The sequence below is a fragment of the Diadema setosum genome, chromosome 18, assembly GCF_964275005.1.
Source record: "Diadema setosum chromosome 18, eeDiaSeto1, whole genome shotgun sequence".
Classification (NCBI taxonomy): domain Eukaryota; kingdom Metazoa; phylum Echinodermata; class Echinoidea; order Diadematoida; family Diadematidae; genus Diadema; species Diadema setosum.
This window is the reverse complement of record NC_092702.1, coordinates 37,497,852-37,516,128: the sequence shown is the minus strand read 5'-3', so window position 1 is coordinate 37,516,128 and position 18,277 is coordinate 37,497,852. Positions and strand designations below refer to the sequence as shown.

At 39.6% G+C, this 18,277-nt stretch overlaps 1 protein-coding gene across 1 annotated transcript; it reads left to right on the top strand.

Moving 5' to 3' along the window:
* Nucleotides 1-8,604: 8,604 nt before the first annotated feature.
* Nucleotides 8,605-17,914, top strand: LOC140241851 (golgin subfamily A member 7-like). Its single transcript, XM_072321605.1, has 5 exons — nt 8,605-8,679; nt 14,166-14,291; nt 15,437-15,589; nt 16,556-16,657; nt 17,378-17,914. Exons 1-5 carry the CDS (start codon nt 8,665-8,667, stop codon nt 17,408-17,410), a joined length of 429 nt encoding a protein of 142 aa, XP_072177706.1. The 5' UTR covers nt 8,605-8,664; the 3' UTR covers nt 17,411-17,914.
* Nucleotides 17,915-18,277: the final 363 nt, after the last annotated feature.

The window sequence follows — 18,277 nt, the reverse complement described above, 5'->3', positions numbered from 1 at the left end:
ATCCTAACCCTAACCATCAAACCCTAACCCTAACCCTAACCCCAGCCCTAACCCTAACCCTAACCATAAACCCTAACCCAACGTTTTTCCCATAGGTTTAACACGCGCCATGCCCCAATCTGTGCCGTCTTAAAAAAAAAAAAAAAAAAACGCAACCGGCGCGGGGGGGGGGGGGGGGGGCTTAGGACGAAGGGTGGCGACGCGCCACACCCACCCAACCACCCTTTCGGCACAAGCCTTGACTACCAGTGGCGGATCCAGGGGGGGGGGGCGCACCGAACCCCCCCCCCCCCTTAATTTTTAATTAATAATTGTAGCTACAAACGGCAGTTTTTGGACTGTAAAATGTCAACATTTTCAAGCTCGCTCGCATTTAAACGCTATGTCATTCTCCTGATGTTGCTGCCAGTAATTGCCAGGCAGTTGCGCCTGGTGCGCCCCCTCCCCTTTAATTTCCAAAACGAAAAAAATATAGCTACAAACGGCAGTTTCTGGACTGTAAAATGTCAACATTTCCAAGCTCGCTTGCATTTAATCACTATGCCATTCTCCTGATCCTGAGAGTAATTGCCAGCAGTGGCGCCCGTGGCGCCACTCCTTTAATTTCCAAAGCGAAAAGATCATAGCTACAAACGGCAGTTATGGGACTGTAAAATGTCAAAATTTTCAAGCTCGCTCGCATTTAGTCGTTATGCCATTCTCCTGATATGTTGCTGCCAGTAATTGCCAGCAGTTGCGCCCGGTGCGCCCCCCCCCCCCTTAATTTCCAAAGCGAAAAAATATAGCTACAAACGGCAGTTTTGGGACTGTAAAATGTCAAAATTTTCAAGCTCTCTCGCATTTCTATTGTTATGCAATTCTCCTGATGTTGGGGCCAGTAATTTGTCGTTTCACATCGTCATTCCATAATCCATGTAAGGAAAACTTACAATGTTGCTCAATGACTGCGCTGTGGAATGTATCACATTCCGTTATGTATTGTAGTCCCCATTAAGTTTGCAGACTGACAGCGCACGCATACACGCACACATACACATAGACATGCACGCACGCACAAGCATACACACCCTCAAAATTACTTTTCCACGAGGTGCCCCCCCCCCCCCCAATGTCTTGACCCACGGTACGCCACTGTGTAGGGTCCATACTCAAAGTAACTTGGCGTGATATTGTTTCGTAAGAAATCGGTAGGCATTTTAAGCTAACAGGTGACCACATTCCGAAGTTTCATTTGATATGAAAATGAAGAGAAATAGATATATACATCATACATACATATTACATATACATACACAAAGGTTCGCTCGTTTTTCCAAAGCTTTTTTTTTTTCGAAACACACAAATCCTTATACCAGAGATATCTGTTATTTTTTTGTTGTAGGCCTATTTGTTATAAAATAAAAAAGTTCAATTAGTTCATTAGATCTGTGGCGTTATCCCGAACGTTCAACATTCTAAATGTTTGTTAATCCGAAAACAGGCTTCAATGAACGTTTGAAAAAAAAAAAAAAAAAGTTTCATTAGGTCAGCTATACGTCTTCGTCATTGGCTCAATCTATATCATAAATTTTCATGCATTTTTATAAATATTCAAGTAAATGAAAAATCTAAAATTTGAAAACTAGCGGAAATAGATTAAAGACACCCAGTCGCGAGGATACATGGACATATTTCAGCCGCGGGCGGCAGCACGTAAACTCGCTTCCGAAGTTGCTACGAAGCGAAATGTGTGTGTGCGCAAGACATCCCTAAAGCAATGTATCGCGCTATAGTATCTCGTTTGCTCGCTTGATTGATCTGAGCGCGGGGAGTACGTTTTGTGTAATGTGAATTGAATGTATGGTATACTGTATGTACTGTGTGATGCAATGTTCGCATGAGCTATAGTAGCTAGCTGCCTATACTTCGTGCGACTACAGTGGCTAGTGTACGCCTTCTCTGATCGCACCGTCGATCGTCGTCAGTCGTTAACTACACTGTAATCGTCAGATCAGATTAAATATAGGTAGGGTGGCCATCATGGACGATGACACATCGTCATGGGTAGCGGATATTACCGCCGAGTTGTCCATTCTGAACGCGGACGATTGGGTCGGAGACCTTGACGTGTCTTGTGTAGGCCTACTATATACATATCGACCACCCTTATTGAAACCGACCGCGTATAATTCGTGCACTGAACACTTAGTACGCACTTCTCTGCGCGCAAAGCACATAAAAATGGATTGGCTTTGAATGTAGATGAGGATGGTGTGGGAAAACGCGATAATTCATTGTTCATTAATGGTTTTCATCAAGGACAAAATTTCGAATGAATATTTTCACCGAATCGTAATGACAGCACTATGTAATGTCTATGGAAGTTTCTAAAAGGCTTCTAAAAAGCTTCGTACATCAACACGGTGTTCAATACAACTCGGTTTGCGTGCATTGTCAATGCAAAAACAGCGGTCGATCCTAATAACGCGATGTACCGCGGGGAGCTGAAACGCGGCCACGCAAGTTCGTCGGCGATATTTTTGCACTGAAACTTCGAATCGAAAACGGAACAACGGCATTTGATAGAGCTGGATTTTCTCAATCACGTAGGTCAAGTTTTTTTTACGTGAATTTCAGTGTTAAATATTCTTATCAAGCAGATAAACATCAGGCGGTCGATTAGTAGTAGGTCCAACCATACTTGCCCTGGCGTGTGTAAATTCAGGACGGGGAAGCGACTGTGCCCGTGCAGGGCCAACGGCCACAGTTGCACTGCACAGTGTAACTGTGGCCGTGATAGAAGGGGGCCGTGCACCAACCGACATACCTTCAAGTCGAAGTAGGGCCTAAACTACTCGAGTAGAATCTATTATTGTTAGATCTGTCATCTTTGAACCTTTAGTTCCCCTGTTTAAACGTTAGAGTTCTACCAGATCTATTGGGTTAGACTACATGTATGATGGAGCTTGCGATAGATCTATTCATTTTTTTAAATTTATTTGCAAATCCTAAATCATATTCTTGGGGAATTTGCATAACATGATTGATATGAAAAACTTCTCATTTAATGGGACTAATGACATTAAACTGACCCAGCAAATGTCATTTCAATTACGGCATTATCATAATTTGACATAAATGAGAACGTGGAATTATACATAGAAAAATAGGCCTACTTGTCGATCAAACGCAAATGCCCTAAAGTTACTGATACTAGATTAGAAAAAGTCATTCCACTTCAATCACTGATTCATGTGTAGACTTCTACTTACACATCATCTGGATCTGGATTCCTTGAAGTTGTTGACTTGGCCAGCTGGGGTTGCTTGATTGGCGTAAGCCGTGGCAACACAATTCCACCGTGCATGTCGTAACACGAATTTGCACATTCTAAATAAAAATTCCTGCAAAACTGTTCATGCAACTCCAGCAAGTGGAAAGCAAATTTTTCATCGGCACGCTGACGCTGAAGCCTCCCCCTCTGGTCTCTTACTTGTCCTCCAGCTAAGAACACGTCTCTCTGCGTTCTCCACTCGTCGATAGCGTGTATACGTTGCCTCGAGTTGGACGGCTGTTTGATCTCCATTGTGAGGTTTCATTACTAAACCAAAGCCAAGGCTAAGCCGAAACAGTACAGCACTTTTTATTGCAAACAGTACTCGCATACCACACACAATATTGATACTGACATACTGTTAGTACCGGTACCGACGACTTTCTATCAACTTTGTTATGTTACGATTCGGCCCAACGTACTGTAAGCTGTACGTATAACACATGCAGCTGACGCAGCAGACAACATTGCACGATGAGATCATAACAACCTGCCATATGGCCATATGCATTGCAACTTGCTATACATGAAGCTTAGAGTTTTAATATCTTTTCATCAAAGCATATTTATAAATACCAAATATTAAACAACGTAATATATGAATAATTTATGATATTGTTATATAATATTTTCAGACATTTTTAAATATTATTGCCTAGATTGCTGAAATTGGCACCATAGTGCATATAAACAGAGACTGGAGCCAGATACGTACGTACGTACACCCGACAGCTCTCACTACTTCTTGTGTCGCGGACCGGGAGAGATTTTCATGCGCATGGCTGTTGTGCGGTTTTGTGCATGCACCCATTCGGCCCCATTCGGTAGGTATTCGGGCGTCCATGTTGAAATTACAGTGGACAGCTCGCACGGCGCGCTCGTGCCCCATCAGGTTTTCGCTGGTGCGCTGCGTAGCGTCGTGTTCGGCATTCGGTACGCACGGGGGTACAATAACGGGAGGAGCAGCTTGTCGTGCTTTTCTACTGAGCTGCGAATCGCCTGCGACGACCGGCTGCCTTTAAAGACATCGACATCTATATGCTGGACTCAAACTTTCTAACTACATTGTTGTACTGTACGTTGCTTATATACGTTATTGTTCAGTTATTCACAATTACAATTTGTGCTATATATGAAGAGGTATTTTCATATTTTGATATTGTAGCTATGCAAGACACTCTTGTGTCTGTATCCGACAAGGCGTTGCCATGACAACTGTATCTATTATTCTTTTTATTTTTCAATCGTGTGGAGTGAACTTCTTCCACAATTTTGAACTTGAAATTAGGTTAGGAGAACATTGTGGCATTTAGGTACGGATGTGGAGGATACGATTTATGTGTGTAACCAGTCATAGCGTTGCCATGGTAACCACAATATTACCAAAATCTTGTGGAGCGAACTACCCCAAAACAGTATCTGAGGAATTTATTTAAGTTGATATGTATATGATTTAATGTGGAGATATACACAGGTGCTCTTTGTGTTTGTACCCAACAGGACGTTAAACATGGTGACTGCATTATAATCTTGTAAAGTGAACTATACTTCCACAATTATCATGAAGCTATTGAAATCAAATTTGGTGGATATTATGGTACTGAGGTATAGATGAGCGGAGACTTGATGTTGTGTTTGCCATCAGACGGGACGTTGCCGTGGCAACCATAATTTTATTAACAGAATATAAAATATTAAGTGCCCTCTCAAATCTGATTTGATTTTTTAAATGGTTTATTCGGTATTTTTTTTTTAGTTTTTTTTTTTTTTTTTAAGGGAAGGTGGGCGACGTTCAGCGCATGTGATGTGATAGAATTATTTGGATAGGTGGTTAATTTTTTTTTTTGCAGTTATTATATTGTTTGTATAATGTATTATATATTACACCCAGTGAGATGATGATTTACATGTGTATAGATTACATTTCCTTGAGTGTTGTGTATTTGTATCTTCTGGTATTGATGTTGATGTTGTGTTGCTGTATATTTCTAGTGTGTCTATATGTCCGTGTACATGTGTTTATTGCTATGTTGGCCTGTGTATTCATTGTATGTATCAAAGGGCTAATGTGTATGAATGCAAACAAGGCAAATTTCCTAAATGGACAGTAGAATAACACTAAGCCTAAAAAGGTATCATGTGAGATTTTATTTTAGTGACCATACCTTCACGCATTACAACATTTTTGCCCTTATATAAAAGAACGTGATACAGATGATCAGTTGGGAATTGGATGTGTCGAAGGACATTAGGAACAGTTTAGATAGGACTATAGGTCTATACTATAATCTCATAACTATTTTAAATGCACAATGAAAAAACATACATATTATTAGACGTTCTTTAAAGGTTTTCTGGACGTTCGACGGATATGAAAAGTTCTGTAAACGTTCTGGAAAGGGTCATAAGACTTTTTAGCCATTCCTAAAAACGTTTTTTGGTGATAAACGGTTTTTAAAGGTTTTCTGGACGTCCGCAGAACACGTCACGAGACCGACACCCACGAGTTATACAGCCAACGAGTCATAACACAGCTCACAAGTCATACAGCCCACGAGTTATACAGATCACGATCATAATTATACAGCCCATGAGTTCGACACTAAGCTAACAAGGTCCACGAGACCGACACATTAAGCCCCGTGTTGTATCTGTCGAACTCGTGGGCTGTTTTTACCTAGTGTCGAACTCGTGGGCTTTATTTGCCTAATGTCGAACTCATGGGTTGTACCATGACTCGTGAGCTGTATGACTGATGGACCTGTTTTCAATGTCGAACTCGTGGGCTGTATGACTCGTGGGTGTCGATCTAGTGGGATGACCCGTTTTTTTAATGTCTAAAAAAAAAAAAAAAAAAAAAAACTTTTTAACGCCCATTTGAAACGTTTTAAATACGTCGAAAACCTTCCATGAAAAGACGTTCTGAAAACGTTTTGACAAAACGTCCAAATAACGAACTTGGAATGTACTATTTCAAGAACATTCAGAAAACGTCAATTGTTAGTTGGGTTTGTTAATCCGAAAATGCAAAGAATGTGCGTATCTTATGACCAACTTCAGGTAGAATAACGAACCTATAAATTCATCTTCGCTTAAAGGGTATAATATGTACAGTTCTGGTTGAGGTGAGGTGAGCTTTTAACGTTTTTCGAGATATCAAAAAACCACTCTATGAGATGTCAAAGAGCATGTAATATTTTTGATGAAAATCGGTTTTGAAATGGCTGAGATATCCAAAAACAAAAGGCGTGGCCTGTCGCCTTTTATTGTTATCACTTTTCTTTAATATCTCAGCCATTTGAAAACCAATTTTCATCAAAGAAACGTTGAATCTTTCTAAAAATTCCATGCTCTTTCATATTTCATAAATGGTTTCTCATTACCTCACTTAGGAATGTTCAAAACATGAATCCCCTTGCACCTCAACCACTATACTGTACAGTCCCTTTAAATGAATGTTATCTTTGGAATAAGGAACCTTCGAAATAGGGAGTTATTCAAATTCGGATTCTAACGAACTCTACTTGTTTTGAAATAAAAGTGTTTGTTCAAACACGAATGATCCGGTAAGTGCGTATATAGCAAGAGCTATATTCGTGTGTGCATGTGCAGGTGGGGGGGGGGGTGTAATCATAGAGATTGTGACTTGCAGCCTGCAAGCTCAATGCCCATGTCTTTTTGAAATTGTTTTGTGTGGTTTTTTTATTGTATGATTTGTGTTTTCTGTAATGTGAGTATCATATAGAATTATAACTCTTTTTTAAGATTCACGGATTGTGCAGAACAACCTGTGACTGAAACAAGTGCCTGTGTGAAAATAAAATTAAGGAATGATCGAATGAATGATAGCCCCGATCGGCTTTTCACAAAATATAAACTTTCGAAATAGCGAACCATACTTTCACTCTCGGACTACCACGAACTTTTGGCCCCTATATTTCATGTTTGTTCCGGAGAAACTTCGGAACAGTAACGAATAATTTCTTTCTCCCCCCCCCCCCCAAAAAAAAATGGGATATTTATTATTCTATACATCAGACATATGTTCATCTGTACACGTAATACATCAAATAACATCATAATATTTCAAATACAATACTTTGAAAAACAAAACAACCAATAAAATATCGTGACTCCCGCCATCATCAAGAAAACAGGTGTCTAAACAGACATCCTTTTTTTTCTGAAACACTAGCAACTTATGATTATTTCTTGCAATAAATTTTTCTTTATCATAATATTCCCTTATACTATCTTTACATAAATGAAGGGGTCGGTGCAATATAATGCTAACCAACACAAGGTCATTTTGAGATAATCGCTGTTGAATGTTTGGAAAGTCACATTGTACATTAATAAAACATGAATGCATGCATTTTTACCATCTTATTGGTTGAATTCAAATATGATATTTTCAAGGAGGTTAGAGTGAAGGATAAGGATTATGAAAATGCATGTAACTCAATTTTTACAAAAGTGTGGGTTAGCACTATATTGCACCAATTGACCAACCCCTTCAAAATCAAAACGCGGTATTTTTTTGTTTAATTTTACAAACATAAATTTCATATCTCACAAGCATAGTAATACAATATTCAATGCCGAATTGTTAGTACAGTGTACCCCCAAAACCAAATAATTCATTTTCCGTCGTAAATGTTATTTCTAACCCCGCGAACATTAATCCATTCTCTTACTTCAACCCACAATCTTCTATTAACATATTGACACTCACTCAAAAAATGTCCTAAAGTCTCAACATACACATTACAAACCGAAGATTCTTTTCTTTCAACCAACCCAATTTTATTCAACATCTTATTTGTATATAAAATTATATTAACTATTTGAAACTGAAACCATCGTAAATTAACATCCTTCGTGCTCTTGAACGGGGCCAACGAAAAAGATTGCCATTTCTTGTCCTCAAGTTGTTCGGAATAACGAATCTTATTTCATTTTCGTATTTGATTCTATAACCCAATGAAATAGACGCTATATACGAGCATTGGGTAGGTTTTTACTACTACCAGTCATGTTTAAAGGTGTAACGCTGACCAGAAATCAAGCCCTATTCAGAGTAAACGGAGAGTATTGAGAATAACATCGATGTACTGCACTGAACTCTATATAGAGTTCAGTGATGTACTGTCGGTGAAGGTGTACGAGCGCCATCTACTGATCTAGTAGTGTAGAGTGTGTAGAGGATCGGAGCTGCGACGAGATCCGAGCGAGAGAGATCGAGAGAGAGCTGCTACGTACATGCACTGTAGTAGCTACTTGTACGTATCAATGCAGCTGGTTGTTGGTGACTGCTTCGGGTTTGTCAACAGTTCGGATCCGATTCCTTCATGGCAAATTCTCAGGTGAATGTACTTTATCAATATGCGATAAGAGGCAGTAGAATGATAGTCAATTTTGTGAGCGGAACCGTATCCAGTTTAGTGATATCGAACCGGGTTTGTTCAGGGCAGGTATAACAACGGTAAGCAGTGTCAGTGCAGCAGATACCTGTATCTAACGTTAGAACAAAATGTAGAACGTAGACCTGTGTATTTATACGTTACAGAGTCTAGCTGTACTAGCCCGACCAGACGCTGTGTCGCGCTACGTATGTACAACGATCTTTCACTCAGTACACTAGTAGTGTATAATTATGTAGTGTAGGCAACCTAGGCCTAGAGAAACTGTTGAGAATGACATCAGCAGAAGCCTGGTTGTTACCGAGTCAGTGTTGTGTTCGTTTTATACTAACGTTATAGAGTATAGGTCTAACCGTTTCTGCGAGTAGATCTACAACTACATGATGTCATGTATTGTAAATAACCACGTAGGCCCAGTGTGTGTGTACGACGACTACATGGGCTTGTGTGAATTTAATACAGTAATACTAAAAGATTACTTATAGTGTGTTATATCATTATGCTAGACCTAGCCTGACCAGACCGCTGTGCACAGTACAGCAGTCTGACATGTACAGTACTAACTGTTAGTGTTTAATCGTACGTAAACGACTGTCGCTTTTGACGGCAAGACCACAAAAATGTCTTTTATTTTGTTTGATTTTAACAGTAATACCACCCCCCTATATCGTATATTGCTGATGGTTGAGTTGAATTTGGTGTTTTGTTGGTATCCAAACCTTAAGTCCTTATTGTTGAATTTTTCGGAGTAGATTGTGCGATGATTCACAAAATAAACAAACAGCCACGAACGCTCAACCCTAGTACCGTGTTAGCATTTTACGTACGCCCGTGCGTTTCGTGTGTTACGTATAAGCTTGTAGTCTTCTACCATGTATTTCCGCGCGTGCTGCTCTCATGATATGACGTCACTCCGACTACCTCCGACTACCAACGTTGTAGCATAGGAGAGTGATTGCCATTCAATAACACGCAGAAGATGAGGAGTGAAGCAATACGGACGCTCACAGACCTGATTTTAAGGACGGATTTCGGTAGTTTTTGACGTAATTTAAAAAAAAATACGCATACCGATTATTGGATGATTATCACAGATTACGGGGATTCCTTATATTTTAGTTTTCCACGATTAAAAAAGATATTCATGAAGGAGTCACACAACCACCACTGAAAAATGACAACGTCTGCGAAGGAGTAGATGTGCAGCTCTGTCGCTTCGCGACAGCGGCTGCGTGTAGTTATGCTAGACCCTAACCACGGGCAGTTATGTTATGGGCATGGTTCGTTTGGGGCTGGTCTAACTATACACAGCCCAGTCGCTGTAGGTAGTGACTGGGCTGTTGGGACCACCAACCACGAAGAGAGTTCAACGATCGCATTGCGATCGCTTTGAATTTTGATACTTTAGATAATTTTTTTGTCGCCACAAACTCATCTAATAATTTTCAATAATGAGACTCCATCTGCATGATCTGTATCTATGCTATCATTAATTAAATTCACATTATGCAACTTACCGAAATTGATGATTATATCCAGCATGTCGAAATGGTACAAGGATGTACATCGTCTTTCACGCCAGGCCATAATTGAATACGTGATATGAATGCCCTTTCAAAAGGTCGCGCTATCGACCTTGCTGCTTATAACTGCACTCAAGCAGCGCACGCACACATAAGATCTCCCTGCAGCAGACGACGTTGGGCAGTACGCCATACGATACGTTCTCAACGCACACGCCACGCTCGCTTTGGAGCACTTCCGGTCACGCATGCGCATAATAGACCTTATGCATATGACGTCACACGGTCTTACCAACTGAAGGGCGCCCTCCCTCAGAGGGCAAGCGATGCGTTGCTCGAGCGTGCTTTTACACGCGAGGCAATGGGCATTTACACACAATATCGGTGTTTCTTTTACTGTCTTTTCTGTTGCATGTAATCTACTGCCCTAGATCGGGAAATTCAAGCTTGTATAGCGAAATCGACATTTGAGGTATGCATTGCACTCACCAGGCTAATAATATATCCAACATTTTGGCACAATTTTCATGAAAAAGATGCAACTACCAGCGGTCGTAACAGCTCATCAACCTACGAATCCGTTAGCCAATCACATGTGAGGTAGATTTCTACATGTTTTTTACTAAAACACGTACCTCGCATGTGATTGGCTAATGAAATTCAAAATGGCGACATACATTCAGCGAACGGCGATGTTGCGCTATGGATACAAATTTCTGCGATATAACCTAGGAATTCTCTAGTTACTGTGAGTTTTTCAATTGCACAATGTGAGAAAATTACCCAAATATTGCTGCATATTGTGTCATGTCATGTCAAACTTGTTTGATGGTAAAAAAAAACCTGCCACCAGCCTGGGGACTGGCGGCGAGTGAGGCGATCGCCGCTAGCGCGCATAGGAAAAGCACATAACTAGCTGCACGCCTCTGCGATGTCAAGGACTTCGCTTGCCCTCTAAGATGGCGTCGCGAGAGGTTGTCAAGCGAGTGATGACGTCAATGCATAAGGTCTATTCGCATAGATGAAGACGCCATTTTGAATTCTGCAATGATGAACCCCGACAGTCAGGAATTGAGCCAGAAATTGTCATTTTTTTCTTTCCATGGACTTATCGCGAGGGCTCTCTATGGACCCGGTGTGGCGAACAATGCTTCTTTAATACGAGCATGCATTTAACGTGAGTAACGTATACTGTTTATAGAGAAACGTATAAATTTTCGTAAGTTTTGTAGTTGTGTTGAGGTTCCCCACTTTGAAGCTGCATGCCTCGACTGTAAGATGCTGTATTCGCAGAGCGTACTAACAGCGCCTTGTCTGGCTAGGGCTGGTCGTAACCTGACCAGATGTTGTGCAAAGCACAGCATCAGACAGATCAGATGGGGCCTCGCCATCAAATCGGGGAACCATAACACAACTACAAAACTGATAGCAATTTATACAAATGGTACTTATACTCGGACATTTATACGTTACTCACATATTAGTGCATGCTTATATTACAGAAGGTACATAAGTCCATTTAAGAGAGCCTTCACCATAAGTTCATTGAACAAAAAAATGGCACTTTCTAGCGCAATCCCCGACCGTCGGGGTTTATCGTTGCAGAATTCAAAATGGCGCTTTGACCACTCAGCAAATTATGCGTGCGCATGCGTGGCTGGAAGTGCAGTGATCTATTGCGTGCATGCACTCTTTGGTAGCTAGCAGCACGGTCGACAGCGTGACCTTAAAGGGAAGGTAAACCCAAAGAGCAATGTGGATTGAGTGAAAGCAGCAACATTAGTAGAACACATCAGTGAAAGTTTGAGAAAAATCGGACAATCGATGCAAAAGTTATGAATTTTTAAAGTTTTGGTGTTGGAACCGCTGGATGAGGAGACTACTAGAGGATATGACGTATGAGTGGACAACAATACAAAGAAAACATAAAGGATATTCAACAAAAATTCACTTTTCTAGAATTATGAAAGAGCAGTGGACCAACCGCTTTCAGAAAGCAGGGGGAATAATTGCTACCCTTAACATATGTCAATATCAAGTTGATGGAATTTGTAATTTTCATGAAAAATGGATTTTTGTAGTATTTTCTTTATATTTTCTTGATATTGTAGTCCACTCATACGTCATAACCTCTAGTAGTCTCCTCATCCAGCGGTTCCAACACCAAAACTTTAAAAATTCATAACTTTTGCATCGATTGTCCGATTTCCTTCAAACTTTCACTGATGTGTTCTACTAATGTTGCTGCTTTCACTCAATCCACATTGTTCTTGGGGTTTATCTTCCCTTTAAGTTTAAAAGTGCGTTCAGATCGTGTAAACTCCCAATAATCAGATTTACCATTCACACATGCTGCATATAATCTTCATTTTCGGTAAGCTGTGAAATGTGTAGATCTGTGTCAGTATCGATAACCTTTGTATGTAGCTATGTAGTGCCATTAATGAAGATTACCTTGTACATTTAATGAGTTTGAGGTGACAAAAAATGATGTCAAGTATCAAAACTCAAAGCGATCATAAAGTGATTGCTGAGCTCGCTTTGTGTTGTGGGCCACTCCGGTACAGCCCTGTCGATATTTATACAGCAACTGGGCTGTGTATAGTTAGGGCTTGTCGCAATTGACTAGACCCCTGTGCTACATTGTATATGTTGACCATGTTGTGTGAATGTATTGTTAGACCTGTAACAATTTGTTAGACCAAGGAGGTACTAGGCTCGCCTAGTACCTCCTTGGTTAGACCTTGTGCTTTTTCAGTGTACTGTTTATTTTGTTTTTTGTTTTTTCCTTCCTTGTTAAATGTTGAGTAGAGTCTAGACAGCGCATGTCTAACTGTTTGTTAGTACTGTATACTGTAATGTAGAGGGCGGGTGGGTGGCCGAGGCGATGGTGACTGGTGGTGTGGTGCGCAGTACCCCTGCCTGGCCCTACCTCACAACCAAACAGGCCCTATCTCTGATTTAGATTCAATGATAATATAAATCATACCCATATCTGTAGAGTCTAGCCTACTGTGGACAGTGTGGTGTAATATTATTGTTAGATTCGATTCTAAAGTTCGCCCTACCCTAACCCCGAGGCGCTCCATAACACAGTTATACTGTCTGAACACTTCGCGTTTGGGCTTCGCTTTAAAAACGTGACTGGGCTGTGCCAGGATGGTGCACAACAACAAAGCGAACGCAAAACGAAAATGCAGATCGCGTTGAGTTTTGATACTTGACATGTTGACATCACATTTTTCACTTCAAACTCATTAAAGACGATCTTTATTGATTAGACTTCATGTCTATGTTATCGATATTGACATACAGTGTACACAATTTACAACTTACTGGAAACGAAGATTATATGCAGCGTGTGCGAACGGTACATTGGGAGTTCACACGAAGTCCCGATTATTCAAAATGGCCGCCTGTGAAAGACGATGACTTATAGCTTGGTTCAGAGTAATATGACTGACAGAAAATAAGCTATCAAGAATTTTGGTGATTTTAGTGTGATGTGTTGTGGAATTTCAGATATTGACATGGATACATAGAGTTCCCTCCACTCACCTATAACTTGTGCAAGATTTGAAAAAAAAAAAATGTATAAGGTTACAAAGTTTTCTTCATACTGTTAGAGACTGGCTGGAAGTACTTGTGTGTAATACTAGACAGTTTCAGTTCATAGGTGGACCATCTAGACTGTTTTACAGCATTTCATCATAATTTTAATGTTGTTATGAATCAGATTGACATTTTTGTGGATATGGACTAGACAACTGTATGTCTATAGACTCTGTGTTGTGATGAGAGGTACAGAACCAGAGATACACTGTGGGTTAAAATGGAGTTGTATGTATTTTTGCCTGTTGTTTTCTTATTCACCTTTTCTTCCTTTTACTGTTCTCTTCCAACTAGGCTATTGCCATGGATAATATAACAAGACAACCTCAACCTCAGGGTAAAGTCTTTATTCAGAGAGATTACTCTGAAGGATGTGGGGTCAAGTTCTCAACAAAACTTCCTCAGGAACTGGCAGATAGAGTGAGTTGATCTTATTCAGTGTGAATTTTACAAGATTCTCTAAATGCATGTAGAATAATGTACATTATCATTCTTTTATCATCACTTCTGATACTACTATGTACTGTACTTGTTCCTGGAGATAAGCTGTTGTATGTATAGATAGCCATCATATGCAGAACATGGCCATCCCCCATGCTAGCTTATTTCCCAAGGACGCTTTTTTCCCTATAAAAGGTCATTAAAGTCACAGTCAGAAATGGCATATTGCAGTATACATGTAACTTATAAGTGATTCTGCTTATGATTATGATTACGTACATGCTCTTTGTGCAATAGTAGTGGTATAGAACTGTCATCTGCTTTTTTCTTCTTCTTTTTTTTTTTTGACAGGACAATTTTGTATAATTGCTAATATCATAAATTGCATATGATGCCATCAGTAGCATGAGCATTACTGGTACTGTGCCATAGTAGATATACCAGTAACTTTTATGCATACAAATATATTGTACTAAATTATGATTTCTTCTTGTAATATTTTCCATTTGTATGAAGGCAAGTGACTGAATCCCTGCTTTTACTGAGTCAAAATTTTAGGCTGCTTTTGAATTGTTTTGACTTAGACCAGTCTGAGTTGCAATACTGGCACTTTGACCAACCAGGCATACCTTCATACAGTTATTGCAGAAACCTACTAACCTACCCCCCCCCCCCTTCATTCACATATTATGCAATGTACTAGTATTATGCAGTTAAGATGTAATTGTAATGTGTGAAATTTCAGCAAGTATCACAGTGTGCCATATGGCAACTCCTGAGCCAGCTGCCATACATTCCATACTCCACAAAACAATCCACACAAGGTAGCTTGAACACAGTGTACAGTTACTGCACTAGCTTTGGGCTTCATCGTTGGGACATTAAGCAACAGCTGTGTTCACTCCCCCTAGAGCACTTCTGATGTTGGCCTGAACCTTGACGTAACAGCACCATGAAATGTACATGTACAGTGTAAGCTTCCCTAAATTTTCAGCCCAGCTCATAACTCGCTTTACAGCTTCTGCATGCTGTACCATTCTTCATGTCAGGTAACCGAGGATGTCTCTTTTGAAAGCATTTGTGTATATCAACTCATGTCATTTCTTCTTTCTGTCTCATGAAAGATTGATGAAACAAGATTTGAGTTCACCATCAGCAAGCTGAACGAGTTTTATGCAGAGGCTGAAAGGTTAGGAGCACGAACGTACTGTGAGAGCTGTTTCGCCTGTCTCACTGCCTATACAGTACTCATGTGTATGACAACACATTATGACAAGGTATGTGATTTAAGTAGCAATGTCTTCGAACTAACTTTTTTTTTTTTTTGCTTTGTTTTTGTTGATTTTTACATATACATGTACTGTTATAAAATATAAATGTGTGAAAAGACAAACATGTAGATAGATATTATGTGTGTGTCCGTCTGTGTGTGGTTACACATATGAGAGATTATCGGTACAGATGTCTTTGTTTAGACACTATCCCTGCAAAAAATTAGACAAGTGGCTTTACCATCCACATTCAGGAAACAGTAACAAACATTTGTTGTTTTTTACAGTGATGGATATCACCTGTAAACTGCCTGTAAGTGCTTTTGATGCTTGGTAAAAAAGTGCAAGACACATTAGTAGTTATAAGAGAAAAGTAGGTAAAGAGAAAATTAGAAGGACTGACAGAAGATGCAGAGTCATGTGTCATTTATCAATTAGGGTTACATAAAAGGTCTTTTGCCCTATGTGTACATACAAGTGTATGAGAAACAAAATAGAAATGGCAAACTCAAATGAATCAGTAGAGATGCATTGATTACTAAGGTTTATGTGGTAACAAGGGAACCAGGGCCCTGTTGCATAAAACTTGAGATCAATGTCTAAGAATATTCAATTCTGATTGGCTGACTCGTGACATATGTCTGATTTTCTGACTGATGTTGATTGCATCTTTTTATGCAACAGGGCCCAGGTTTTTGCAAATATTGTGCATCAGTCTCAAACAAACAAAACATTACAATACATGAATGCACGTACAAATGTATCCATTAAGTATGTATGGATGGATGTGAAGAAAGATACAAAGGGGCAGAACTTTATGCAAGTAGTTCCACCTAAAACTGGTATGATGCTTTCATTCATAACATATATAATGGCATTGATGAGTAGGAAGTCACAATCCATGGGGGGATATTTACAAAAAATTCTGCAGTTTAATAGGATGTTTTCCTTTGTTCCTTCCTCTTCATGCAGTGTGTCAAAAAAGCAGGACTGTTCATCCAGCAGCAGAATGATGACATTTACGCTCCTCGTGGACTTGTGATCACAGACCCATTCACAAGGGGGCTCAGAGTTGTATCCTTTGCAACAAACTAGATGCTCTGCATTATTATTGATATTTTGTCATAGATCGAGTAGTCAACATACTAGCTGGATATGCTGGTTCTCCAAATATTTTGAATTGAAAATTTAGTATTCATCCAAAGAGCTTGCTTCAAATTTCAGGTCAAATGAGTTTTGCTTTCAGCAGTGAGAATAATGATAATGATGATACAATGCTTTTATAGTGCACATATCACTGCCATCGCATCTCTATGCACTTTAAGGAAGAAAAATAGAAGGAAAGAAAGATGCTGTCAAATGCATGTACATAACTCATTCAAACCGCTTTTTGAATTTTAACAAAAATAGATGTTTGGAACATTTTGATGTTTGAGTGATGTGGATGAGTCAGTAAAGTACAGTAAAGATAGGATAGTATCCCAAGTGTAGGGCAAGGCAAGCAAAAGAGAAGTCGAGGTATTTCATAAATTTGTGTTAATAGTATCATTGTGTTGTAATGTGCCAGGCACCTTTGAGTTACCACAGGATGAAAGGATCTGCTATATCAGATGAATATATTAGATGGATCCATGAATTGGATAGGATAGTATGGTCACATTTTCAAAATGCACTACCTCAATGGAATTTGTCGTCGTTGTTTTTGTTGTTGTTTTTGAATGGTTTTGTTTGTCCACTGTCATTTTACTCTGGATGTGCTATGGAGTTATATGCCTTAATATCTGTCCATTCCAGGTGGAAATCACAGTATATCCCACAGGAACATGATGGGAATAAGGTGCTCTAGTTGGTCATCCTTTCTCAACAGGAGGTCAGCTAAAGGGCAAATGAATGCATGTACCTTTTGTAACAAAATAACAAATATAAAAGTGACAAGGTTTGTGACTTTTTCTTAAAAAGAGAAAAATGAAAATTGGAAGAGAAGTGTTTGTATTTAAGTAGTTTACAGAAATGCTTTCATGCAGTGATGAGGAAGGAAGGTGTCTTTTAATATCTGGAGAGGATTCACAACTTGCTCTGATTGCAGTAGCAAAACAGTGATTGTAAAAGTTGTAAATGTGAATCCATGATATCATTCAAGGTTTAACCCTTACTGTGTCAGGAACTTTGGACAGTGTGTACAGTGCTTCATGGGGTTTCTGTGCCAGGGACTTTGGACAGTGTATACAGTGCTTCATGGGGTTTCTGTGCTAATCTGCACTTAAAGCTTACAAACAGTTATGTTGACAAAGGTAATGTGTCCATGCTAAAAGATTCCTGAATAAAGTCATTGACAACAAGTAATTTTTCATATTACTTTACACTATTTATTGTTTTTTTAACTCTGGGACTTTCACGGTGCCTCTTCCCCCCCCCCCCCCCCCCATTATTCTTGAATTACACATGTGAGCACACACATGCCTCAAGGTATGAATGTGATATGACAAGACAGTTTGATAAGTTTTCTTCATATCCTTTTAGAAGAATAAGCTACCCTACCCCCCCCCCCCTCGGTATATTCTGCATGCTACTTTGTCTCCTCATATTAATATTCTTTCCTGCAATGTTCGAAATTGCTTAAAATTCCCTCAAATCTAGTTATGAGCCACTCAAATTTGACTTTACACAGGCCCCTTCTATCTTAACCACAGCTAA